The 27,740-nt window shown below is 49.1% G+C and overlaps 1 protein-coding gene across 1 annotated transcript; it reads right to left on the bottom strand.

Annotated features, from left to right (window-relative positions):
* Window positions 1-4,760: 4,760 nt before the first annotated feature.
* Window positions 4,761-27,224, bottom strand: MOGAT2 (monoacylglycerol O-acyltransferase 2). Its single transcript, XM_010576624.1, has 6 exons — window positions 27,125-27,224; window positions 18,821-18,999; window positions 8,367-8,571; window positions 6,807-6,981; window positions 6,448-6,647; window positions 4,761-4,925 (listed from the first exon to the last, which is right to left on the bottom strand). The coding sequence occupies exons 1-6, from the start codon at window positions 27,216-27,218 to the stop codon at window positions 4,771-4,773; spliced, it is 1,008 nt and encodes a 335-aa protein (XP_010574926.1). The 5' UTR covers window positions 27,219-27,224; the 3' UTR covers window positions 4,761-4,770.
* Window positions 27,225-27,740: the final 516 nt, after the last annotated feature.

The raw sequence follows: 27,740 nt of genomic DNA on the forward strand, positions 1-27,740 counted from the left end.
AGGAAATCCCGCCATGCAGCAGCTTAAAGGATCTCCTTTTCAGAAGGGAGAAGCTAAGCACTTTGTAAAGACATCTGAAAATCCTGACCTTACGGTATCTCCTCGGTGGAAGAATCGTATCGCGTTGTTTACGTGCTCTTGGCAATGCAGCGTTGTTCTCTCAGTTCAAAGTACTCTGTGATGTGGAGGTGAATTCCTCCGGCATCCACACCTACCCTTGGCCATGAATCGTTTGTTTGCAATAAGCAATCAAGTTCTGTGCTTGCTGATGGCGGTGCTTTTTTTCCTGTGCATTTTTTTTTTTCCTGTGCATACGTTTTTTTCTGTGCATGCACGATTTTCTGCGCATGCATTTTCTGTGAGCATTTCACAAATCCAAGTGATTTCAAATGATTTCCATAGTGCTTTCTGTATGTAATTTTCAGTGCATCTTGAGTTGCTCATTGAAAACATGCTTTTCGTTGGCTTCATACGATCTAATAAAACATGAATCCGTTTGGCTCACAGGCATTATTTTGTACCCCAACATCCAAAATGCTGGTTCATGACTACCTGATTTTACAGACATTTCCTTTGCTAATAACTTGTCGTGGTTTAACCCCAGCTGGCAACGAAGCCCCATGCAGCCGCTCGCTCACTCCCCCCTGGAGGAATGGGGGAGAGAATTGGAAGGGTTAAAGTGAGAAAACTTGTGGGTTGAGATAAAGACAGTTTAATAGGTAAAGCAAAAGCCGTGCACACAAGCAAAGAAAAACAGGGAATCCATTCCCCACTTCCCATGGGCAGGCAGGTGTTCAGCCATCTCCAGGACAGCAGGGCTCCATCACGCCTAATGGGGACTTGGGAAGACAAACGCCATCACTCCCAACGTCCCCCCTTCCTTCTTCTTCCCCAGCTTTATCTGCTGAGCATGGTGTCCTATGGTCATATGCTTAGCATCTCTGAGTGGGCTGGGGATGGGACATGGGCAGGAGTAAGTGTAGCCACAAGCTTGAAAAATGGATCAGCCATATCCAGTATTTCTTTAAATCCAACATATAACTGCTTGCCTCATGCAGCGCATCGGTCACTGCAGGTTATTTCTCTGCTGGTGGTTTTTTATCACCTGAACAAGGTGGTCTGCCAAAATCCTGTATCGGATGGTTCCTCCCAGGAAGGCTGTGTCAAAAGGGGATCTCAGGTGATGGGAGAGGCAGAAAAGCAGCTCATTGGGTTCAAATCAGTCAGAACAAAAAGATTATGCAAAAAAAAAGTGTCCACATTCCTGTGGAGACCTGTGTTTTTGATTGATTTTTAAATGCTTTAAATAGTTTTGAAAGCAAAGCGATGGGTTTCAGATGCATTTGCAATTTTATTTCTTCTCTTGAAAAGGAAAAGTCTCTGCGGCCTGAGGGAGGGATGTTTAACGTACCACAATTTGGGTCTTTATTGAATTAAAAGCAGGAAATCTTTCCCTGAGCAGAAACCCACACATTTTTCTAGTTGTTTGCCACAACAGCAAGCAACCTTTTAACCCCATTCCCAGGGCAGTAAAACAATTTTGCGGGACTAGAGCTACAGAAGGGCAAAAAAAACATTTTGCTTGGCTTTCTTCCTCTTGGGGAATTAGTTCGTATTTTGTATTCATCAGTCGTCGGAGGTTTTCTTCTGAGCCTCATGATCTGAACCCACTAAGTAAGGCAAATCCAGATTAGACCCTCTCGCAACAGAAATGCTGGAGAGATCATGAGGGAAGCAGTCGGAGGAAGAGACAGGCAGGAGGGGAATACCGAATCACTACACTTTTATTTTTTACCATATTTTCCAAATTGGAATTTCCACAGAAGTCCCCAAAAGGCTGAAATTTGAAATTTCTGCAAGACAGGCAATGGATTTATCACTTCTCCTTGGGCTTGTTTCTCAAATCAAAGCCAGTCGCAGAAGTAGGGAGTGGACATGCTGGAAGGAAACATACTGTGTTGTTTTAGCTTTAAATGATCCTTATTTTGAGGCGACAGCTTGGATGTCCTCCAGTCCCAGCATTTGTGCCTCCAACTGAGCCAGTTCCGAGCTGCAGGGTCCAAACCCAAACGTAGTTTGGTTTGACTGGCTGATCCAGGCAGTCCTCTTTTCTTAAGGTTTCTCCTGCCTTGCGTTAAATCGGAGGAGTTTTAATCCTCCGGACAGCTCTGCGTGAGGCTGAAATAGCACAAAATCTTCTCACCTCACGGCATTTCGCTTGGAGACAGCTCTGGCCTCTCGAGAAGACGAGAACTCTCACCACGCTGAGCCCCCTGAATAGCCCCAGCTGCAAGGACGCCTATGAATTATTATTCTTAATGTTATACATAACACAAGCCCAGGCACTGACCTCTCCTGGGTTATATAGGTCCCTGTGGGATCGAGGACATGTTCCAGCCTGTGAGATAAAACCGACCTTGAAGGAAGCCAATTATATATATCCAACGCCCTCCACTGACCTCTCTTCTCCAGCACTGCAGTCTTCCTTTGCCTTTGGGTCTTGCGTACCCCTGACCGCCCTATCAGCCCTCACACAGCTCCAGCATCCTCCTCCCCATTCCTTTCTGGGATTTTTTTTCCCGACCACCTGTTTTCAGCCTTTTCTCTCTTTCAGGATGGCATCACTGGTCAGGAAGTTGATGGACCATCCCACCTCCCAGGTACGTTTGTCTCTGGCATTGGAGGCATCACCATGCCAGGTCCCCAAATGGGAAAACTGAGGTCCTCATGGACAGTTGGGGAGCACACCTTCTAATGCGGCTTCTCCATCATGTTGGGGCAGAGTCATGTCACTCCTACCGATCCAACCCCTCTTGTCGGTACCAACACTTCCCATCCTTGTCCATGCCATGGGCTGGACCGTGCATCCTCCTCCCTCCCCATTTCCTACATCCCCACAATACCACCCCATCCAGCCACCCAGCCAACACCTCCCCAAATCCTCTCCCTCATGCGCTGCTGATTTCCACCCCAACAGCGGCACCTTGGCTCCTTTTCCCATTGCATCAAGTTCTCATCTCCTTGTCCTCACCCCCAGAGCCCTCCCCCATCCCCACAGCGCCCCTTGCCGTGTTCCTGGGGACATCCCCATCGCTCCCCTCCTGCACCGATCCCCATCGGGATGTTTGCAGAAGGTCATGGCAACGTTCCTGGGATCTACGGGTGGCATGGGCAATAGCAGGGAAGGCAGAAGAAAGGATAGGAAAAAAACAACTGGAATTATGGTAAAGCTTGGATGGTGATGAACACAAAAGAAAAGGGTGGGAGAGAATTATTTTTATTTTCTTGGTGCATAAATCTTCCTCCTGCGTAGGCACCTCTGTCCTTAATTAAGGACAAAAGAAAAAGTCTATTAATAGAAAGTAAGCAAGAAATCATAGCAGGTGACCTGCTTTATTTGACTGGATTAAGTGTGGGATTACAGGAGTGTTTAGAAATGTCGATAAGAGCTCCATCAAATTCTTCCCTGTTGCTGCTTGTTTTCTGGGAATAGGAGGGATTTGCAGCTGGTCGTTCAGATTAAGAGTCCGGTGGAGTAATTCGATCAGGGCAGGAGAAAAGGGAAAAGAAAACAAAACACAGTGGTGGCCCTGGTATTGTGAGATGATTAACAGTTCTGTGTGTTTTCTTTGTTAAATGCAATTCTTGCAGCTACGGTAGCAAAAATCCCTGGTGCGATGAAGTGCATGTGCTCTGCAGGATATTTGGTGGATTTTTTGGTGGAGTGGGACATGGGGAAGAGAAAGAGAAATGAAGGGAACAAGAGAAGAAGGTGGTGGTATAAGGGCTCTATGGGCACAATGTAAAGCTGATCTGAGCAGATGGCTTCCTGCCACCTAAAACTTCCATGTTGTGAAATCCCATTAAGTGCAGAGTTTAATAAAGTTCTGGATATCAAGAAGCAGCAGCTATTTAAAGCCTTGATCACCTGCCAAACATGGCTTTATGAGCCATATTTCCTGTCCCAAATCACTTCTCCCTTCTCCCGTCTCCTGGCCATGCACTTTCCTTACGAAATGGCCTCGTTTGTAAAATGAAATGCACAGTGGCAGTGCTGCTATAGCTGGTGACTAGTCCAAGGTGTTCCTGTGCAGGGGCATCTGGGGTTAAATTAATAAAATTATAAGCAGGACTCCTGGAGCGCAGGTAGGTTGAACCCTCTGGATGAGCCCTTGCCCTTTATAAATGTTTTATTTCTATTGCTCCAGTGGGTTATAACACTGTGTTGCTGCCGAGGGTGCCCAGCACCATGCTGGGAATATGAGCTTTCTGATAAACTGTGTTTTAGGTGGTGAGAAAAGAACCCAGAGCAGTTGAAGACATGAAGAGCATCAAGCAAACAATGATCATTTGTTGATCTAGGCAAATTATATTTTAAAAAACATATACATGCAGCAAAAATTATGGCTCATCATCCCATTTCCAAATGAAAACAATGCAAAGATTCATATCTGCCTGGAAATATCTTGAAAAACTGGCCTATGAGGCAGCCTGGAACTGTGAGTTTTCTGCTGGGGAGTTTCAATAGTGCTGACCACAGATGGGATTTTCTTTTTCCTTCTTCTCTGTATCTTTTATGATGTGTCCTACACGGAGAAAAAATGAAAACTCTGTCCCGACACCCATGCAAGTGCTGGGAAAATCAAGTCCTTCTCCCTACACTGTATGGACCATATGTTAACTATGACTAAGTTGAGGTTGTGAAATAGTTCCAGAGATAGGGGAAAACTTGGAGCATGATCCCCATGGTTTCCCCTTGCTTGAGGAGCTCTAAATAAATTCCAGGTGTCTGTCTTCTGGGATGTTATATTTAGCTTTGTGCTCCTCAAAGAGCTTGCACAATTCATTTAGATATTTCTGATGGACTTGATCAACCTCTTCCTCGGAGGGTCTGTGCTTCCTCGGCACTGGAATTGGCTTCCCAACTGGAAAACAAGCACAGGCATTAGGAGGAGCCAGTGTCAGGTCCCTCAGAACACTCTGCACATCTTAGCACGGAGCTGGGGTCCACCTCTCCAAGGATGTGGTGGACGGATCGATATGCCCAGTCATGTCCTGGAGTTTGGGAGGCAGCACAACCAAGGAGGTGGGGAGATGGAGGTTCAGATCCTGGCTCTGCTGTTGATCTCCAAGGTCACATCGGCCCTAGCCTCAGTTTCCCAACTGCAAAGTTGGTTAATGCCAAAGACCCTCTGTGTAGCTCTTTGAAGTAAAAAGTACTGCATCCCAATGCAGCTCCTACAGCTGCTCCTAACAACTCTGATGTGCTACAGATAAAGACAGCATCATCCTAAAATTTGGGTTGAGCTTTCCAAGCTGTTCCCACATGGCCCTGGCAATCTGCACTGCAAATGGGGAAACTGAGGCACAGAGGAGCCCAAGACTATCTAAATATATTAGCAAATGGGGTGCGTCCACTTTGCTCAGATTAAAGCTTCTCTGAAACATCTGATTTTTATTAGGAACCAAGTACCCACTTATCTGTAAAAATAATGTTTTTTCAAGGGCAAATCTAATTAATTTGATTCCTAGCACTAGAAGCCCCTTCCCATCTCCCAGAGCCACCAGCAACAGGACCAGGTGCCTGCAGGGGACAGGGAAGTCCATGAGATACCTCCCTTGCTCTGGTCTCTTACTCAAATTGTGTTTGTCAAGTGATGGAGGGTTTCATCATCATGTAACGCTACTCCTCATCAGACTAATGAAGAGCCCTTGTGATACTGCACAGCTCATAAAACCATTGAGACAATCCAAACAGGTTGTAAAACAATTAGAAGTAATTGCTGGCTGTCAAACCTAATCAGGGTGGTGAGCTCTGACCTTTCCAAACAGCCTCTTTAATTAGACTAATTCACAGACCATCAGCCGTGCTGGTGGGCCAAGCTCTGTGTTGTTGAAACCAGGCAAAACTTGTTCAAAACCAAACACTTTCTTGAAATTTGGTCTCCCATGGACATGGTCTCTGGTCAAAACGCCTTGTTTTGTTCACCTGCAAATAGGTTGGGGTTTGCGGCTGTGCCTGCTCGGGACACTGAGCAAACCTGCAAACTGCTTAGGTGTTGTCCTACTTGTGTTTGTAAAATTGGCTTGGAAGAAGTTTAACCCAACGTTATTGCAGCGGTTTGTATTACTGGGTTGCACTGGGATTGGGGTTGGATCCCATATGGGATTGCATCCCATAGAGGTGATGGGGTGGCCGTGTTTGCTTTCCTAGTGCAGCCCAGATGACCTGAGCTCTGTCATAAGACCAAGCCAGTGTCCCAAACCAGTATGACAGGTGAGCAGTTGGGGATGCTCCTTTGCCAGCACATTTCCAGGCCACCAGAGCTTGTGCTCTCTGGCAAGATGCTCCAGCCCGGCAGAAGGATGACACAACCCACGGACTGTCCCTGGTCCTCAATTTGGCCAGGTTGAGTGTGGCCAGCATCGTGCCGAGGAAGGACTTACCCACAGTGCAAATGGGCCGCCGGTAAGGTACCAGCCCAAAGCTGTACTGGAAGATGCCTCGTGCATGGAAGAGGGGAAGGGAGATGCCCATGATCTGCTGGAGCCGGTGCTGGACCTGCCGCAGCCAGGAGCCCTTGGGGTTTCTCACTTGCTCGAAGAGGTCATTCTCCCCAAAGGAAAAGATGGGGACCAGTGGGGTGCTGCGGGGAGTCAAACCCAATGTAGGGGCATGAAGATTAACAAAGCCCACCCCAAAACACTATGCCCCCATCTCCAAAACCAGCAGGAACACCCCATTAACCGACCACAGACCAGAGCATCCCTTCCCAAGCCCCCCTCCGTCCCATCCCCTGCATCACCCATGCTCGATGGCCAGGCGGACAAATCCCTTCCTATTCTTCAGCAGCAAGGTGCAGGATCCCGGCCGGGCATCCAGCGCCTCCTGCGCTCCACCAACAATGATGGCCAGCATGTTCCCACCCTCCGGCTTCTGTAGCACATAGGATGCACTCTCCTTGTCGGAGGAGACAAGGCCTGGGGGGCAGAGAGGAAGAAAAAATGAGCATCTCTAAAACCCACAGGACTGTGGTTTGCCCTGTACCTTTTTTCCCCATTATCCAGTTCCAGCGGGGTACTAGACACTTTATTTTCAGAGTTTTCCTACACTTTGGCAATCTCACGAAGCAAGAAACGGGAAAAAAAAAATCAGGAAAAAGTAAACTGAGAACTAGCTGCACTTAAGCCCCAGGGAAAATCTGTTTTGGTTTATTGTCAAATGAAACAGTGTCCAATCCTGGATCATTCTAAAGTCAGTGAAACATTTGCTTTCGGTCAAAACACACACGAATTTCAGTGGATGCTGCTAATTTAAAGTGGAATTTAATGCAGAACTTCGTCCCTTGATATTATTTACTTGCAAAAGTTAGAAATCTTTAATTCAGAAATGGCAAAACAACATTGTTTTGATTTTTTAAAAAATCCTTGTTTCAGGGGCTGAAATAATTTGCAAATTAAAATCTCTTTGTCAAATGGATTCAATCGACCTGAAAATGAGCTATGCGCCGAACTCTCACATTACAGTGATTAAACCTTCTTTTGCCTGGGTCATAACTCTCTCATATCTCTCTGTTATGATTCCTCGCTCTCGTGTAAATATTTTTTCAGCAGCAGGAGCCAGAGTTTATGTGGAAAACAGGGTGATGAATGCCCTGGGTATCTCAGACAGAGCTGGATGCCTGTGTTTGGTCTATTGAATCCTGCCCACGACACGAGCCCATTCTGCTGGAGAAGTGGCCATTCCCCAAGCCCACCGGTGAGAGATGGAGGTCATCTCCTGCCAAAAATGTCTCCAGGCTCCCTTTCCCCTCTCTCCATTTCATTTTTACCTATTCCTTTTCATTTCTTCTTCCTCTCCTACCACGTGGTTTTGCAACAGCGCGAGCTGCTATTTGGATCCTCTCTCACTGGATGCTGCTTCCCTGCAAGCAGCAGCAGCTTCGGAAAAATAGATTTTCTCCTTCTTTCAGTGGCAACCACAATTTCAAGCCTGAATGTTACTTGCATGGAAAGAAAGAAATACAGGACCACCCTGTCCTGCTGGTCTCAGTATTTCTGGTTAAGATTTGCACTGCATTTTGCTGTTACACAGCGCCTGGCACAGCGATGCCCTGAGCTCAGAGGCGATCTATGAAGTTGAACAAGAGAGGTAACAGCTAGGAGGGCAATTTTTAACTTCAGAGAGTTTTGGGGTGCCACCTCCAGTAGCTGTGTCCATGCATGGGATCCAGTCGGCCACAGATGAGGACAACCAAACCCTTGACTCCTCTTCCCCTGGTGTCTTCACTCTCTGCTCCCCCAAAAAGCACCCACCCATCCCACCGCTTGCCAGAGGGGTTGGCTCACGCTGTTGCCCTACTTACCTCCGCTCATCAGGTAGTCCCTGAAGAATGGGATGCGAAACCACAGGGAGAGCATCATCAGGTGTGGGGTGATGCCCGGGAAGAGAGTGGAAAAGCCTGATGCCTCTGTGCAGAAATTGAGAAAGGCTCCTGCTGCCAGGACCCCATGGGGATGAAATCCCATCAGGTAGTTCTGCCTGGGGTCCAGCTCCGCTGTCTTCACCAGCTGGACACAGAGATGGAACCAAAAAGGGGCCATGAGTTAGTGCTGTCCCCCTGGGGGGATGGAGCATTGGCTATGGAGAGCAGGGAGGGGATGCCTGGAGGGGGGTCCCTAGCGCCCACCGTGCCTTCTGTTGGAAAAGGTCAACTGGAACGACTCAATCATTTCTCACTGAGATGTGTTTCATTGCCCGTATTTCCATTTCCTCCCACCCATTAGCCAAAAAGACAAACCCATCCTCCAGCTACGCCACCGAGAAGACCCTGCCAACATCAGCCAGCACCCTTTCTGTGGGTGCCGAGGATGCTCACAGCACCAGGGAAGGATGAACCTTTCCAAGGTTAGCCATCACAGAGTCACCACGAATTTCCAGACAGCTCAAAGGCACTTGTGCTCAAGAAGAACCAAAACTTTGTGCGTCTTAGCGCGTCCCCTCTCCGAGTACCCCTGTCCCATCCACACTCGGGCAGCAGCTAATGGTGCATGTGTTTTCCTAGAAGCAGCCAGTACCGCAGGTTAATCACAAGGGTATATTTTACTTTCTTATGTCGTGGCTAATTTCCCATCTGTCCTAAGGCACTGTTGACTGTACACATGTGCCCATTCAAGCGCCTGCTCCTAATGAGGGGAACGGACAAACAAAAGTCCCACCGCTGCCTGGGTGCAGAGGTGCCTCCACAGGAAGAGGGGCAGATGGCTGAATCACTAAGTGCCCAGGGCCCCTGTCACCATTTGCTCATTTTTGAGTAATCTCAGCTTGCATCAATGTTTCCTGCATTCATCTTCAGCTTCCAAACAGCCTTTCATCTCTGCGTGATTTATAACCAGGGAGGCGAGATGCTCAGGTGCATTGGAAACCACTAAATTTCTGCCTGTGTGTGTGCAGGGTGGCAAGAAGTGGGGGTGACAGCAGGCTGGTTGCACCCCAGGATCACACCACCTTCCCTGCTAATGAAGAGCTGAACTCAGGTTATCCACTGAGCTATGCAAACTGCTTCAATGGGAAAGTTTACCTGTGCTAAAATACCACATATACTTAAACCCCCCTCCCAGGACACATCCAGCTGTTGCGTTGGTGCTCGCCCAGTGAAAGGGGAGGACAGGAGGGGAAAGAGTGAAGAATAGGACTTGTAGCAATAGGACAAGGGGTAATGGTTGTAAACTAAAAGAGGGGAGATTCAGACTAGATATAAGGAAGAATTTTTTTACGCTGAGGGTGGTGAAATCCTGGCCCAGGTTGTCCAGAGAGGTGGTCGATGCCCCATCCCTGGGAACGTTCAAGGTCAGGTTGGACGGGGCTCTGAGCAACCTGATCTGGTTGAAGATGTCCCTGCCCATGGCAGGGGGGTTGGACGAGACGGCGTTGAAAGGTCCCTTCCAACCGAAACCATCCTGTGATTCTATGAGAAGAAGTGAGGGAAGAGAAGAGGGATGTTATGTCCCCTTACAAAGGACTGGGCACCCGCCAACCAGCAATCTTTCCAGCTCTGTTTCTGGTTCATCATACTTTCTCTTGATGTTTTCCATTGAGATCACCTTGTGATTTATTTTATTTGTGTAGTGTGCACCTATTTTCAGATACTGCATTTTTCATCTTGCTTTGCATTGCCATACTATTTGCTAGGCTTTTTTTTTTTTTTGGGGGGGGGGGGGGTGAGGTTAATTCTGGCCACAGACAAAGCTAAATGCAACCCCTGGTGTTTTACAGTGCCCCTGGATGACACATCTGTCTCTGATAAATGATTCCTCATCTCCCTAGTGGCCTCAATGCCACTAAAGTCTGGAATCCTACTGCCCACTGTTGGTTCTGGATTGGGCCTTTTAAACCACACGTGCATTTTGGAGCTTGATCATGATCTGTCTCTCTCACTCTATGTATCCAGCTGACAGGAATCTCATGAAGTTCAACAAGGAAAAGGACAAAAAGTCCTGCACCTGGGGAGGATCAACCCCAAGCACCAGTACATGCTGGGGGCCAACCTGCTGGGAAGCAGTTGGCAGAAAAGGACCTGAGGGTCCTGGTGGACACCAATTTGAGCCAGCAATGGGACCTTGCAGCAAAGGCGGCAAATGGTATCCTCAGCTGTGTTAGATATATTGCCAGCAGGTGGAGGGAGGTCATTCTTGCCCTCTGCTCAGCACTGGTGAGGCCACACCTGGAGTGCTGGGTCCAGTTCTGGACTCCTCAGTACAAGGGAGACATGGACGTAACTGGAGAGAGTCCAGCAAAGGACCACAAAGATGATCAAAGGACTGGGACATCTCTCCTGTGAGGAAAGGCTGAGAGAGCTGTGACAGTTCAGCCCGGAGAAGAGAAGGCTCCGGGGAATCTCATCAATGTATACAAATACCCAAAGGGAGGATGTGAACAGGACGGAGCCAGGCTCTTCTCAGCAGTGCCCAGTGCCAGGACCAGGACATGGGCACAAACCGAAACACAGGAGGGTCCCTCTGAACATCAGGAAACACTTTTTCACCATGAGGGTGACCAAGCACTGGCACAGGTTGCCCAGGGAGGTTGTGGAGTCTCCATCCTTGGAGATATTCAAAAGTCATCTGGGCACGGTCCTGGGCAACCGGCTCTGGGTGGCCCTGCTTGAGCATGGGGGGTTGGACCAGACAACCTCCAGAAGTCCCTTCTGACCTCAACCAGGCTGTGATTCTGTGATTTTTGACTCCTTGCTCCAAGCCATGGGTAGCTAGAGGGCAGGAGTCCAGTCACTCAAGAGTTGGTGGATCTGGTTAATGTTTCTGCAAGAGCTGTCCCCTGCACTAGCACTGACCACATCTTGGCGACTGAGTTGAATTATTTGCCTCTTTCAGCTTTGTAGACTGGGCTCCTTCCAGGGCATAAGCGAAGGAGGGGAGAGAAGGTCCCCATTTTGTCACCGTGTCTGCTCACATTTGGATGATCTGGCCAGAACTTACAGAGAAACCAAAGAGCTTGTACAAGACTGAGAAGGAAATCTGTAGCAGAGGAGAGACTTGGGCAAAGTCTCTTATGCCATAGGCTGGGGCCCTGGACTCTAAACCACCCTTCTCCTTCTGGAAAGTCTTTAACACAGAAACTCGATCCTCCCATCCGGATTGTTCCCACTGTTTATTCGCTTCTTCCCTCTCCTCCTGCCAGAGGTCAATCTCTGTTCACAAACTGCCAGGAAAGTTAATACCTGACACCGCACAGCCTGGTTCTCCTGCACTCCAGGCCCAAAGTGCTCAACGGGGCTGGGGTTGAGGTGCAGAGGGCTGGGACTCTCCTCATTCCTGCCTTGGCTGGGTTGTTATTTCCACACCCACCGGATGGCATTTGCTGCTCCGGTCTCTTTCTACGTGAGTTGAACCTTTAATAATTGTCAAAGGACTTACGGGTCCAGCCAAGCCGGTCTGTGCGTAAACATCTAAGTGAGACAAGTGCTTGACCCAAAGTTTTCTTGGTGAGACAAGACGAGTTTCTCAACTCAGAAGCATCTAAGGGATGCCAAATTAATGGGTATGATCTGTGGTCAGGAGGCAAGGAGCTGTTAGCAGCTCAGGGTTGTGCTCTCCAAACAGCCATGGGTTTGCTGCCTTCCCCAAGCTTCCCCTTGGCACGGTCAGGATGCTGGCTGGTGTCTTGGCTGCTGACAGTGGTAATGACCCCTTGTCAAAGGTGTTACGAGGCTTTCCAGATTCCAGATCTGGGGTCATCTTGGCCTTCCCAACAAATGAACTTCAGTTTGTGTTTTGAAGGATGAGGTCTACTTTATGCTTCTCCTTCATGGAGAAATATCTTGACAGCCACAGTTGTTCAGTGCTCATGGTGATTACTCTGTAGCAGAAACACCCCTTTATTCAATCTACTCAAATATGAGTCCAAGACCCTGCCCCAGCTCCCCCAGCTCCCACAGAGACGTGGTGAGACCTGCTCCATTCACTGTCAGCTGTGTTAGGAAATGCATACGCAAGACTTTCAGGAGCTCTGATAAGAGCGCACGTACTGGTGAGGATCTCAAGCAAATTAATCCAAATTAATTTTAAACTGGATTAGTTAAACCGCATTAACATCCCAAGTAGATGCTCTTAGCTGGTATTAAAGTGGCCTTCGTTTGGTATTTGTTTTGTTCTGGGTTTTTTTAAGTCATTTTGGAGTGGAATTAAGCTAATTGGAATTAGGGCTTCTGACTGACTATATCAGCCCAGGAGTTCAGCACTGGTTCAACGAGGCTGCTTTAATTCACCCCTTGAGAAGCGGCTGGGGTTTCCTGGTTGTCCCCTACAGACTGGACTGTCCTGCCCCAAACCATGGGAAGAGGGAGGACGGGTGATTCCCTGTGTAAGGCTGATGCACTAATGCTTGAGGAAAGTAAAATTCTCCCTGAGTCCAAAGGGTTGGAGGGCTGGGTGCTCCAGCAACAACCTGGAGATGAAGCGATACCTGGGCCCCCAGCCAGCATTGTTTGCAGGGCTGAAGGGATTAAAAAGTCTTTAAGGGAGGAATTAATCAAGTCAAGTTTAGATGAGTATGGGCTTTGCACGGTGCTTGCCGTGCCGGAGGACATGCAGTCAGGGAGGGCACTGACATGCTGTGAGATCGCATCCTTAGGGATCGATGAACATGTGGTGGGAGACAGGGAGTAGCATGGCATTGCCCCCACAGCCGTTCACAGAGCAGAGGAGGATGTGGTCAGGAAAGCTGGTCAGCAAGCTTCTGCCTTCTTCATTTAAAGTCTCCCAGATTAACTTGCCATTGTATTTCTATCCTTCTCTGGCTGCAAACTCTGTTTCCAGGGATGTTATGTTCATTAATCTGCTCTTAAGTAGGATAAACCTCCTTTCAACTTTGTCCCAAGCAAATCCTCAGGTCCCTTGCTGTCCACAGGCACCTCCAAAGAGCATCTCTTACAGGATGACACACGCAGCCAGTTTCTCTGTTGGATGAAACCCAGCAGAGAAATCCAGAAACCTAGCCAGATCCAAAGAAGGAGGAATTGTGCCAAGCTGAAGAGAAGCGGATGGGCCACCCAAGGGTGTCTGGATGGGAGACCAAAGGAATGGCAAATAGTTGAGTACTGCCAGGAGCTGCCGAGGAAGATGGGTTTCAGGTCCCAGCAATGGCGAGGGGCTGAGAAGGAGAGCTGGGGAAATAGAGGGCTTTGGGCACTGGGGTTTTCTCCAGGTGCCACAATGCCAGGTCAGAGCTGCGTTTGTGGCAAGTACTGGGGAGTCTGACCAGCCAGGTGGGTTTAAATTGAGTTCTGATGGGACTTCACCACCCTCACTCCCAAAGTTGGGTAAGGGTGGCAGCTCCAAAATGCCTAAGTCCTCCCTTGCTCTTGTGTGATGCTGGGTTTGGGGGTCTTGTAGGACCTCCTTTATCCAGTGGCTTAGCATGTTGCTTGGCAGTGCAGGTGGTGGGACACAGTCCTCCGGTGGACCTGATCTTGGTGGTGGCCTCTCTCTTACTTAAGGTCACCCAAGGGCAGAGAAGAGAGGGCCAAGACATGGGATAGAGAAGTTCCTCAGAGAAGGGGAGAGAGGTGGCTTTGGGCCATTTGGCTCTGTCTTGCTTTTGCCCTAACAATCCCTCTTCTCTCCTCCAGCCAACAGAAGGAAGCAAAGTGAACTAAGGTAAGACTGCTGGAAATCAGAAATTATATTTAACATCATGAACCATGACACAAAATCTCCAGTTACAAATAATACCGCTCTTCTATGAGAAGAAAGAAAATATTCCTGGCAGGGCTTGGTTCACGCAAACTTGGGCTGTCCCCTGTCTGCAACACCTTGTACTTCCCCTGAACCGCAACACACTCAAATAACCTTCATCATGGTTTATGCAATTATGAGAATGAATGAGCTATGGGATGGAACCATCCCAAATCACAGCTCCTAGGGGTCAATTAATTCTCCAATAACTCATTTTAGCTACGCTAACAAAAAGCCAAGAACGCCAGCAAGTCCCCAAGCACAACGACAGAGTTTGGGACTCTGCCAGTTGCTAAGATAACAAGGTCCAGCTGGTGCTTAGATAACCCCAAGGCCAGTAAGAAATGTCCTGTGGCTCTTCACAAGGGGAAAACAGTGCAATGAAGACCACAAGAACCTTCTCCACACAGCAGGCACTTGTCAGGCTGTCCTGAATAAAGCTGGTAAGACGATGCCTGCTGGGGTTGCTCTGAATGATTACAGCACCTGAAGACAAAATTTGTCCCTCTAAGACCTTAATTTTAGCCTCCTGCTGCTAGATTTAACTGTAACCCAGGCTGTGTTATCTAAAGGTGAAATATCTTGTCTAAGCCGAGCATCCAGCCCCAATTTATAGTCAGCAAGAAAGACCGTGACTTTTGTTTGAGGGCTACGGTAGAGACGGATCTTGTCAAGCTTATGTTTTCCCCATTTCACCCCCATTCTCACTTTCCGCACATCCATGGTGCTCCTCAGCTGAGGTTATTAAAGCACCTTGGCTGTACGAGGAAGGTTGGTGACAGCAGTCTTACAGTGGCAGGAGAGGACTGGGATGGGGAGAAGTAGCAGTGAAGATGTGCATTCACTTGGCCATGTGACGGAGAAATTTGTTTTTACTGTAATGCTGGGTGTACCCTTTGTAATAAAGATGTGCTGCTAAATGATGGGGAAGGGACTGTGCAAATGGAGATAAGGGTTTGGGCAGAGACCTGGCAGCAGCAGACAGATTATTGACTGCTTTTTGAACATAGCCTAGGTAGAGCAGTCCACAGTATCCAAAAATCTCTGGAGGCAACATCAACCCACAGCAGGCATCACTGGGTATCTGTTCAAATGTAGTCTGCCCCAAACAGATTCATTTTGCACCTTTTGGTATATTTTCCACAATTTTAAGAAGCAGCTCAGCTCAGCCATGTATTACAGACCTATCATGAGGGTGTATAAAAAAGAAGGACTAGAACAGGGTTAAAATACAGGAGGATGAAGCAGAAATAACTTTCCTGGGCAATGCACTGGACCCCGCCTTGAATTCTCACTGCTTTTTTCTCATCCCTCTTTTAAAATCACCCAAACCCATTCGGGTCCTGCCTGACCCTATACTTCCCAGACCCCTAATTAAAATACAGTCAGCTCCAAAGGGAATAAACCAAGCAGCAAAGCAGTTGGTTTATTTTGTGCAAGGGTGGTATCGGCAGAGGGTGCTCCTCGCATGCACTGTGGAGGCGCAGAGCCTGCACACTCCCACCTGCCAGACGCCTGCTGCAGCAAAGAAAACAGATGATCATCCCAATTTCTCTGTGCTTCCTCATCTGCAAACATGCCCAGGCATCTCTTAAAGGCAGCGTTTAAAGCCACTTCCTAAAATAAAAGAGCAGACAGCTCTTACTGCCTTCAGACACTGGTGCTTGGCCGTGCTAAGTTTGCTGCTGGGATCTGGGAGGATTAGGAGCCACATTTAATCTTCCCAGAATGACTAATTCTTCAGGGCTGAACAAACTCAATTTACACACAAATACGGCACGGCGTGCTGGGTGCCCACCCGGTCTGTGTCCCCAAATCCCACTCGCTGTTCTGGCTGGGGCTTTGGGCAAGTGAGAGGTCTATGGGGGCATCCAGCTGTGCATATTCAGACCAAAAGCTCAGCTTAGTTCATGATGAGAGCAGCGTACAGGATGGTTAAAGCAATATTTACAACGCTTAACTTCCACTCTGCTAGGAAACAAATCAGCTCGTGCTCGGCAGTACGAAATGAAACGCCTTCCATGCAAAGAAGCAAATGTATTTGGGGTTTGTGGGGGGTTTTAGGTAGGAAAAAAGCTGGCAGGTGGGGGATATAAAACCAGGAGTGACATGAGGAGTTGGGACAGGATTAGCATGGACTAACGAGGGAGTTTCTAGTGAAAGGAGCAGGGAGGTCTTCACACTGTGTGGTTCACCTGGGGAGCTCCTTGCTGTGGGATGCCAAGTGTTTTTCCGTGCTCTTGTAGTGACAAACGGTAGCAGATCATTCAGCAAGGGCTGCTAAATCCTATATTCTGCCGTAGAAAGCCCTTGAGCAAACAAAGTATGGAAGACTGAGAAAATGTTTGGGGGAAATAGTATGATGTGATTGCTTGGTTATAATCCACTTTTTATTATATTTTTTGTTTCCTGCTGTCCTTTTGTGGAGCTCCCCCTGACTTCTCCCAGACCAAGGGGGAGAAAGGCTCCACCAACCCCCCCCCCCGCCTTCACCCAGCCAAACCCAGTAGCCGTGCTCCCTCTACTGGTCTTACTGGTCCTCCTGCCTGGCAGTGGCACCCGGGGAAGGAAGGACAGACAGGCGATGCAGTGTGGCCTTCAGGAGGGGGTTTCCATGTCCTTTCAAAGGGACAGGAGAAGAGTTGTCGCTGGGCTGAGCTGGCAGCTAAGTTCTGGCAGAGAGGTTGGTCTGACCCTGCCCAAGCAGCGGCTTACGGCCACAGATAATGTACAGGATATATATTGCACATGATCATTACGGCCACATAAATAGCTCATAGCGATTCTAGTATTTTCTAAGGCAACCTTGAGAATAATTTATTAGGCACCTACTTGGTGTTTGCTATTAAACGTCATAAAATATTTCCTGTCCCTTATGGTAAAACTCACCACAAGCTTTCCTGGGATGAGTTCCCATTCCTCCCCAGGAGATTATGATATACCTTTTGGGGACCTTCCTTTGAAGCTCATCCAGAAGGCCTTAAATCGCAAGTTAAGCTCTGAGATTAGCCATAAAATAACTCACTGCAGGTCCTCATCATCACTTTCTGTCATGCCTTTGAGCAAAGAAACTCAATGGCAGTAGGACACATGCGAGGTAGAGTTACTCTGATGGATGGTCTTGTAAAGAGGCAGCCTGGAGACGCAGTTCACCCAGCCGAGACATGGGAAGTTTGGCTAGCATATGCCAGCTTCCAGCACAAAATTAGGTGGATTTATTTGAATCGTCCATAGCAGTGGAAAGGGAGGGTGGTGGTCTGGTTCAACCCAGCACATCTATTTCTACCAGTTGCACCCAGGTCCTCTGAGAGGCAATCCCATCTTGCCCAGTGCTGTATTCCACTAACCAGACACGGTCACAGACAACACTGTCCTTTGCTCCTTCACCTTCATCAACCCAAAAGGCATATTGGGGATGAGATAAAAGTTGAAATGAGAGGAGGGGAAATCAGGAGAAATAAAAAAAGCTCTAGTTTTCTTGGTGCAACATTTGCTTCTGGAGTACCCTGGAGGTGGTGCCTTTATATGCAGACCTAAGTATATCCATGGTGTTGCTCTACTGCACTAATGCAGTTTGCCTTGATATCCAGTGATGTTTCCACTCTGATGAAAAGGAGCAACGTTTGCTGGGACACACTGTCTGTGTAACCAGGTTGTGGCTTGGCAAAGCCCCTGTCCTACCTGCAGCACTAGGGTCAATATTGTACTGAGTTGTGGCCTGCAAAAGGGGATGATGTGCCAACAGAAGACATACTTTAGGCACCATCATTTTACCTGGCCTGCAGCACCCAGCTCCTGACTCCGGGCTATCTCTTAACCAGCTGTGTGCATCCCATCTGAGTTTCCTCAACAGGCAATGTTTCATTAAAGGAATTATCTTACAAACTCCCATAGCTTGGTCTACCCTCGAATCTATCTCCCTTGCATGGCCCGTGAACTCTTCTGCTGCATTGCTCAGATTTACACCAACTTGCGATGGCTCTAAGGCAGGACTTCGTGCTGGTCCATGCATTCATGCCATGCCAAGGGGATACCAGATAAAGAGTAAGGGCAAAGACCAGCCACATGCATTAAATTAAATCAGGAAATGTCACAGAACTCCCTCTCAAGGGAACAGCAACTCTGTGAGACTGCCCAGTGCACACCCAGCTTTACCCATCCAGCCTCTTCCCCAGCAGAAGGGGATGCTGACCTTGCAGGGCACCAAGACCTCTTAAATTTTGGTCTAAACTTGGCACTGTGTCCACTGGCTAAATGCTGAGCAACCTGAAGAGCAAGAGTGTTGCAATGTAAACACAGAAAACAGGCAAGGGGAGATTTCCTTCGCTGCTGGAATGCAGGGAGGTTAAATGGGTGTGTAAAAGGCAGATGATTAGATGCCGTTGTGAAAATGGTGGTCTACATTTTTTCCGGGTCTTGCAGTAATCTGGGAGCTGGGAAGACAATCCTTCAACACTGACCTCCAAGCACCCCATCCACAAGTGCTGACCCCAGACCCGCTTCCAAACACCAAGGACAAAGTTGGTCCCTGAATCTCCCAAGAGCCGATGGGATCGATGGCACTTACCGTGATGGGGAAATAGTCCCTCATGTACCTCCAGACGATGCAGTTCCGGATGGAGTGGATCCGCCTCCCACCCTTGCTGGGTTTTTCCCTGTCTATGAACCACCACGCAGCATAGAGGGCACTGACCAGCCAAAAACGTGTGAAGAAGAGGGCGATGAAGGCAACTATGCAGCACTGTGCTGAGAGAAAAGCCAGCAGTGAGTTGGCGGTTGGGTTAGGTGGACTTTAGGAGAGGAATGATTCACTTGAAGGGACTCTGGTCCTGGGATGGAGCCCAAACCTTCACTGGGCTTGCTGCTGAATTACTTTATCAGTGTGAAGGCACCTTTGATGCAGAAGTGGTTTCTTTCCTATCTGCCCCAGGAACCTGGAGAGGAACCAAGGACCATCCCTGCAGCAACCAGCTATTTCTCCAAAGGCCACCGTGTCCCCCTCTTCCCACAAGACTGGTGGACCTCACCGCATCCAGAGGGTCCTCGTGGATCAGATCTCTACCCCTTTGCTTTCTAGCTTTTTCTCTGGAGTCAGTCTGATCTCTGCAACGATAATGCCCGTGTTTTACCCCAAAACTCCTCTTAATACCCCCTGATGGGACCTGGCATTTTGCAGTGGCAGCAAAGCGGGGCACTATGCCCTGTCTGTACAGTCCCCAATAGCTTTGTTCTGAGCTATCAATTCCCCATTTTAACTGTGTCCTTGATTTTTAATTTTTTATCTTCCCATATATAAGATTTTGCTCTTTATTGAGTTTTTTCTTATTGATTTTGGACCTTTTCCTCCACTTCTCGGGTTCATTCTCAACTCTAATCCTGGCTTCTAGAGGATTTTCAGTCCTTTCAACTCGGTGTCATCACAGATTTTATAAGAATGCTCTATTTCATTCCCTAAGACATTAATGACTTGGGACTTTCCCAAGTCATTAAAGACTTTTCTGAGCTGCTTCCAGTCAGTGCTCAGCTTTGCCCTCTACCTCCCACCTCCCTCATGCCCTGTGTTTTGGCACAGAAACAAGAGAAGAAAAGTCTGTGTGTGAACAAGCATCACTTGGTACATCAAATCCCACCCAAGCCCAACACTGTCTTTCTGCAGTGACTGGGAAGCACTGATGGCCACCAACCTGGCACGTGGCAAAGCAGATGCCCTAAAAAGTCACTGGAAGGACCTGTGTCCTCTCCGTCTGTCCCTCTGGAAGCCTTGCTTTTGTCTGGGAAGCTCAAAAAGGCCCCATACATCCAAGCCCTTTGCTTTCCCCAGCTCATGGGTTACATCATGTGTGGTGGGTTATATATTTTGTCCTTCCCTGGGTCTTCATCACAAATCCAGCACCCAGGGCTGAAGGACGTGAGGATGGACTGTTCAGCTTCAGCTGTGAGATAAATACACCCATGCCCTCATCCTCCGAGACTTGGATTTTCATCTTTGGGAGTCACCTGGCACCTGCCCTCTCCAGCTCGTCTCAGCTAAGGCCTATCAGGGAAGAGGTGTATGATGCTCTCATTTAAGACCTCCTTGTACCTCCTGTTTGCTTTTACTTAAGGATAAATAAGTAGGTCTGGTTTGTAGTCTTTTTTTTTTTGTGATGTTACCCTGATCCTAGAGCTTTGCATGTAAAAACAAATCTCTGCCCCTTCCTAAAACACTGGCATGACGGTACTGATAATTCCTATGGGGGGGGAAAAGCAATAATCTAGCAGGATCCTAAATCTCCTTAAAGCTGAAATAGGATCGTATATCCTCATATAGGTAGAGACACTGCGGCAGGTGCCTGGTTAGGAGCTAATACAGAGCGTGGGGAAACACTGCACCTCTCGGCAGAGCAACAGGTCTAACCTGCAATGCATCCTCCCGGCCAGAACGAACCACTGCTTGTACCTAGTGCCACTCCTCTCAAATGCCACAGTCACAGTCTTTATAACTCTTGAGGAAAACAGCATATAGCATGAAATGAAGCTCCAGGATCCACATGACACATAAACACTGCTTGAGGAACAACGCGGAGGTTGCAATTTTACTGCACCTGGGAGCCAGGTCATTGGGTCTGCTGCAAAACTGTGCAATGCCTAATTCTCTTTCTATCATACTGTGCAAAGCTCACAGTACATTCTGCAAAGTGAAGGAGTTGTTCTGGTTTAAATCAAGGCACTTATCATCCAAGTGAGGCCTTATCTTGCAATTATATAATTATTAATTTCTCCCTCGATTCATTTGCAATTCAACTTTTTTTTTTGCAGGGCAGAATTTGCACACAGTGACCTTCACTCAATCTTAAGATTTTTCTTTTTGTGTGCCTGTAAAATCTTATGGTGTACTGGATGCTGTGGGAAAGGAGCCCATTCCTCTCCCAGAATGGACCCTCAGTCTGAAAGTTCCTGTGGATGGGACCAAAGAGACAGGAAAGTTCCAGAAAATGTACAGTTAAATATTACTGTCTGCATCCAAACCAATCCCAGCCTTTAAGCAGATACTTGGTTATTTATGGGCTGTATTTTGGTGAGAAGGGAGCACTCTGTACCACTGCCTGTTATGCGAGGGGGAGTCACCGTAGCTGCTTGGATCAAGGGAGATTACTGTCCCCCTTCCAACTTTCTTGCAGACATCTGCGTGTCATGTCCTCAAACTCTTCAATGAAAACAAAGCAGAGGCAGTGCGATCCCATCAGTTAGACACCGAGACTTTCTGGACCACCAGTGGCAAGGTATTTGCCATGGAGCTGTATTGCTGCTTCCTGAAAGCCGTGTCAGGTCCCCAGGCTGGGTCCACCACCAGCCCCACTGCCCAGGACTTCGTGCTCTTCAGCCTGGCTCCAGGGTCCCTTCACTGGCACCGACCCAGCCTCTTTTAAGTTTCATAGGTGACTCTTCACATCTTAGAGTCTCCTTGTTCTCCAAGCTGCTGAAAAATAACATCCCACCCAAGAAAGGGCCAAATCCTGCATCCATTTGGGCTAAAGGCTAGAGGGAAGGACTGTGCACCAGGAGCGAAGATCTATTTCTGTTCCTGCAAATCCCGAGTCTTTCCTGAATCCATGCTGGAGGGGAACACACACTCCCCCTCCTCCACGGGTTTTCTCCCAGAGGCAGAGCAGCAAGGACAACCTAAAGCCACCTCCTTGCCCCTTCTGCTTCTTTTCTGCAGGACAGGGCAGAAGGGATGGGTGGCAAACAGGAATATTTGCTTGTTGTGAGACTGTTGCCCATAATCATTGCTTTCTTCCCTTGAGGGGAATCCCAAGAGGAAAATGAGGAACAACGAGGGTTTCTTGCCTGTTCCTTCCTGGACTGGGGACCACTCCAGAGCTGCCCAGTGAAAGCCATATTTCCCTCAGCATCTGCTTTCCTACAAACGACTGTCATTTTCTGGGCTACCTGCCAGGCGAACACTTTAAAAGATATCACAAACATGGCATTAGGCTCTTGGCCAGGGAACCTCAGCAGATATCTCCCTCCTGGGGCCAAACTCCAGCCTATGTGCAACCCGCTGTGCCCACAAAGCAACCCGCAAAGGGCTGTCAGGTCTCAGAAATGCCGCTGGAAGAGATGGCAGTCTGTGTCGTGATGGGGATGGGAGGAAACCTGCAAGTCCCTGGTTCATTAGAAACCCATCTTTGAAGCCCGTCAGCTGCCAGGGCTCTGCAGAGCCGGACAAGCTCTCCAGCTTAGAATCATAGGATGGTTTGGGTTGGAAGGGACCTTAAAGACCATCTAGTTCCAACCCCCAGCTTGGTCAAGCTCTCCATGGGGGCAAGCTCTCTGGTGAGGATGGGGACTGCGGGCACATCAGGCACACAAATGGCAATGCGATGTGACTATAACGTGGCTTTGCCTCGCTGCCTTTACAGTATTCTTGAAGGGAAATGATGGGAGAATTACCTTTAGTTTTCTCACTACAGTATCTACCTTCCACCTTTCTGCCCCCATAACTCCCTTGATTCCCAGCCTCAGGCTGCAATCTCTCAAGCCACGGTTGTACACTCGGGAGGAACAGGCAGATTTGGAGATGTGATTGCAAACAGACATGATCCTCATCTCCTCCCTCTGGACTCTTGGGAGGTAGCCCAACTGCACATGCTAAATTGCTATAAAATTGCTTAAGCCGTTACACAGAGCCCTTTCAAGGCAGACATCACCATGGGCTGCAAGAGGAACTCTAAGGGCACCATGCATGTCTTTGCAATCACATTAATTCAGCTACCTGAAAATGGCCGGATAATCCTAGGCTGGGCTGAGATTAGCTGCTGCACTGTCTACACTGTCATGGAAAGCAAAGAGAGACCCCTTCCAACTAAAACCAAAACCAAAAGGCCCTTGACAAGAAGGAAAGCTCCTTACAGACGCTACATCTTACACTTTCTGTTCAGGCCAGATGCAGGGAGGTTTGTCTGTGGTTGTCCGTGGTGATGTGTGGCTCTGGGTGAAGCAGTTGTAGGATGTTCCTGGACCACAGGGCCACCAAGATCTGCACCCAGCCTGTTGACCAGGGGTGCTTCTGAAGCAGGTCTTCACGATCCAGGACCCAGCACCTCACATCTCCATGGCCATACGGGAGTCAGCAAGAAGACACATCCATGTGGATGCGATGGCTTTCCTGGATCCCCTCACAGGCCAAGTGGTTTCCTGGGCTGGGCTCTCTCAAAGAAGCTCAGAGCAAAAATGAAGTGTTTGGTGGTGGGTATCTTGTGTTAAGTAGTTTTTTTGTGAGCTACAAGTCCCTCCCTGCATGAAAACATGGGTATATCACAGACAAGACACACGTGTATGCCACGGGTTCCAAGTGAGCCACAGGCTACAAAGCACACGGAGGACTTTTCCAGCCAAGTCCAAACAGGGACCATGTCCCATCAAAGTGCTCCTGGGCCCAGCATTGCTGCTAACCCAGCATTTGCTCATTCAGCCTGGAATAGGGAAAACAGCAGCCTGTGGAAAGAGATTTTTGGCATCACAGCAGCCCCAGGGTGAGTCAGATTCCTACTGCAGTTGTCAGGAGGGTTTGGAAGATGCACATTGCTGAGGTCCCCCTGCCAGTGACAGCCTGCACAGAAGCTGTATCCCTCGGCACAGCCAAACCTGGCCAGGCTGTCCCAGGCTGTGGACTACGCTCGGCTGTCAAGGGGACCCGCCTCACGCTGGCACGGCGTGCCCTTTGAGCCAACCCTGCTGATGGAAGGGGTTCAAAGGCTGGGCATTTGCATGGGTTCAGCCCTACGCTAATGCTTCTGCATGGTGTGTCTGGATGGAACCCCGTGCCCAAGTCCCTGGAGACCAGGAATGAGAAGCAGCGGAAAGCGGTTGCAGCAGGTTTGGGCACCAGGCTGCTGATTTTGGTGCCCTGAAGGAGCCTGGCTCCGCTGCATTAGGAGGAGGAACTGGTCAGTACTGGGATCCTGCAGTGGGGAGGCAATGGGGTCCCCACCCCATGCCCTGCTTCCCATCCTTGCGCCATGCACTCTCCTTCCAGCAGCTGAAGCAAACGGCACCTTTTGTCTCCGTGCCCTTCCCAGGAGCATCCTCAAGAAAACCGGCAGCGTGGACGATGCCCGCCTGCTGCGAGAGATGCTGCAGCAAAACTCCCCGCCAGCACCGGGGTCAAGCTGCTGCGCTCATCCAGCACCCCGCAGGGAATGAATGAATGAGCCCCTCGCTCAGTGCTTGGCTTCTCGGGGGATGCATTTGCACAACCATAGCAACAGCTGCCCGCACCCAGTGCTGATGAGCACAACCAGTGCTGCTGAGCAGTGGCTGCTGGGATCTCCAGCCAAAGGGCCGTGCGAATGTCTGGGAGCGGTCAACCGTGTGTTTTCGGGAGCCCTTTTTTTCCGGCAGCAGAAGCAGAAGCCTGTCTCAGAGAGAAAGGAGTAGATGGTGGCCAAATCCTGCCCACGGAAGGTCTGATCTCTGTGCCTGAGGGTTATAACTGAGTGCGGCATGGGGTGTTTGGCGGCTCGTGGGATGAAGGCAAGGGTAGCCTTTAGCATCGAGTTTTTGCTGTTGTTCAACTGGGAGCTTTTGGGTGGGAAGCTCCAGGCTTAAAGAAACTTTGTAAAATTGATCACACCAGCTGGAATGTCTCTATAAGGTTTGGTTATCACCTTTCTAATGCCTTTCTTAAATCATTTTTTAGCTTTCAGAATATATCACCAAAAAAAAAAAAAATCAAAGTAAAACTGTTCCAGGGAAAGAGAGTAATATCTGGAAGGCCAGCCACGGAGGAGGTGTGGGTTTGGGTCTCATCCTCATTTGGAACAAGCTGCATTTCCCTGCAGGAGGCAGAACCTGCATTTCAAGTAGCTCCACTGCAGAGGATTCCTCCCTCCTGAACCATTTTCTGGCTTTCTGCTGGCTCCAGCAGTCATTTCTATCACTGAAAAGTCAAGTGCCAGCTTCCTCCTTATACCAAGAAGGGAAAAACCTAAAGTACAAGTTGTTTTGCTGGAAAACACTGTTAAAGCTAAGTAAACCCCAGCTGCATCCATGCTGGGAATGAGGATGTGTTGTTGTATCCCTTGTTAACATTGCAGCCACATCTCTACTATGTCCCATCCAGGCACCATGGAGGGAAATCTGGGTGCAGGGGCAGAAAGGGAGCTACAGAGCACCCCAGCATGTCCCAGTCCGGCCAGCTGGGTCCAAGGCTGGATGGCTTTTGCCAGATCTCCCCTTCCCTGCGCTGTTAATAAGTCCCATGCCTCCCCCTGCAAGGTGGTCTCCGGTGCGCAGGAGAAGGCTGATCATCACTGGGATCTCTTCTGCACTAGAAGAGCCCCAGGGTTTATAACACAAGCACAGGATAGCACCAAGTGCCCTGCACTCTGCCATGCCATAACTGTGCTTCGTGACAGCTCAGCTGGCTGTGCCACCACTGCCATACCAGGATTTTCCCTTCCATCTGGAGAGGGATGTCCTCCGGCTTGTCCCAGAGCAACCCAAGGGGCCACACTGGTTACACCTCTCCGGTGGAACTCAGCAGAGCCCATTTGCTGACCCAGCGGGTGAACAGCTTTGCCCAGTCATGTCTATGTTGCCAAGTCTCTTCCCTTCCAGTAAAGGGCAACCTCACCCGTCCTGGCTACCAGCAACGGTCCCTGGCCTCTGCCATTGCCCAGACCATGCCAAGATATAGTTTGGCAGAGTGCTGCTTAGCATGGGTCAAACCTATGCCAAGAAGCATGCAAACAGCTACACTATCTGGACCTGCATGGCCCAGTGCTCCAGCCCATCAGATACTGGTGCAGAGGTGGCCATTCAGCCCCAGGTCTGTAGCAGAGTTTGGATGGAGCCATCTCAGAAACTTAAAAAGGCTCTGAAGCACAGCCTGTGCTTTCTTTGGAGGTATTCTTTTGGAGATGCTTGTGTGCCAGGACCCATATATACATAAAGATCTGCTGCCTCTGTGTATTGGGACTAGTCAACAACTATCCTCCCACAATAAAGCAGAAGCTTTACGTAGATCCCATCTGAGATGAAGAATTGGCATGACAATGGCAAACTCTGGGATATCACCTTCCAGCTTGATTCCTGATGGGCTGTAAATCACCCCAGACAGTTTGCACTCTCTGACAACCTGCCTCTGGGTCTCCCATCTCCTAATTTCCCAGTGCATCCTCTCCAAAACTGCATGTCTCTCATTTCCATCAGCACCTGATGCCCTCTACACAGTAGTCAGTTTGTCTGGGTCCCAGTTTGCTAATGTGTCTCTTCCCCAACCTGCTTGGGTTTTCATGGAAAAATGCTCTTTTGGGGTGTGCAGCGGCATCTGTATAAAGTGAAGTGTCTGCTCCCAGGGTTGCAAAGCAGAGCCCCTCATTCTTTTCCCATCTCACCATCCCTCAAGCACGGGAATACCATTTCTCACAACTAACGCTGAGCAGGGCAGCACCTTAGACCAGGAAAACACTGAACTTAAAGAGGACGAGAAGCTGAAACCCCACACGGGTTTAGCTGCTGTGTAAGACCCATAGATGTTCCCATGCAGGGGCACGCAGCCCTGCACTTCCCTAGTGCCACCCGTGGTCAGATCAGGTGAGAAGAAACAAACGAACAAAACAAAAAAGGGGGGGGGGGGAAGAACTGCTTTAGTGAGACAGAGCCTCCCACACTGCTCTTCAAACAGTGAGAGAGAGACATGCGAGTGCAACGTCTGCTGCTAATCACTTGTCCTAACATGACCTGGGATTCACTGCAAGCTCCCAGAAGATGCCTTTAATGCCACTTTCCTTCAGTCCCAGGTCTTCCTTGGGGTCAGGGAGAGAAGGGGTTGGGGCAAAAGCTGCTCTGGCTTCTCAGCAAAGGACAAGGAGATGTCTCTTACCTAGAGCTAGGAAGCTGAAGACCCATTGAACCACCGACGCCATCTGAAGCCTTCTCTGCAGTGGCACAGAGAGCGGAGCAAACTCGACCTTCATCTTGGGCTCTGCGTGCACGTCTCGAAAGGAGAAGGAAGCTCCGCAAGTGGCGAATGCAAAGTGCAAAGTCGCACGTCAATATTTACCCAGCCTTACAGTATAGGGGATTGTGCAATGTACAGTGGCGGTGGTGGCTGCCTGCAGCCACCCTCCCGTATGGGGAGGAGAGGGACGCTGCTGAGACGTGGCACCAACTTTATGCCAACGTGACTCACCACGTGGTTAGACGGCGAGGCTTTCCTGCCTTTACCACCCAAATCTGGGAAGTAAACTCCCTTCAGATCCCAATCCTGCCTTCAAGTGCCTGTTCCTTTCAAATTGTGCAATATTTGGATGTTCGCAGAGAGGATGGGGCACTTGTGTGTGCGCGCCAGGCTTTATTTTCCCCATTCCCCTACAAACCACCCTGCGCACAGCAGGAAAGGACAAGCAGAAAGGACAAGCATGGGCAAGTCACTTGTATTTGCAACTGGTATGGTGTGGGTCGGTTTGTCTCAGCCAAGGAGGTGGGCAAACAGCGCG

Source organism: Haliaeetus leucocephalus, unplaced genomic scaffold (assembly GCF_000737465.1).
Source record: "Haliaeetus leucocephalus isolate CR32 unplaced genomic scaffold, Haliaeetus_leucocephalus-4.0 Scaffold536, whole genome shotgun sequence".
Taxonomy (NCBI): domain Eukaryota; kingdom Metazoa; phylum Chordata; class Aves; order Accipitriformes; family Accipitridae; genus Haliaeetus; species Haliaeetus leucocephalus.

What these genes read in the sequence shown, in the direction of transcription:
- MOGAT2 (XM_010576624.1), bottom strand. Translation starts at nt 27,218, where the DNA reads ATGAAGGTCGAGTTTGCTCCGCTCTCTGTGCCACTGCAGAGAAGGCTT. An exon ending in CTTCAGCTTCCTAGCTCTAG is followed by an intron (nt 19,000 to 27,124) that starts GTAAGAGACATC and finishes CTTTTCTCTCAG; the next exon opens with CACAGTGCTGCATAGTTGCC. An exon ending in GCGGCCCATTTGCACTGTGG is followed by an intron (nt 4,926 to 6,447) that starts GTAAGTCCTTCC and finishes CTTGTTTTCCAG; the next exon opens with TTGGGAAGCCAATTCCAGTG.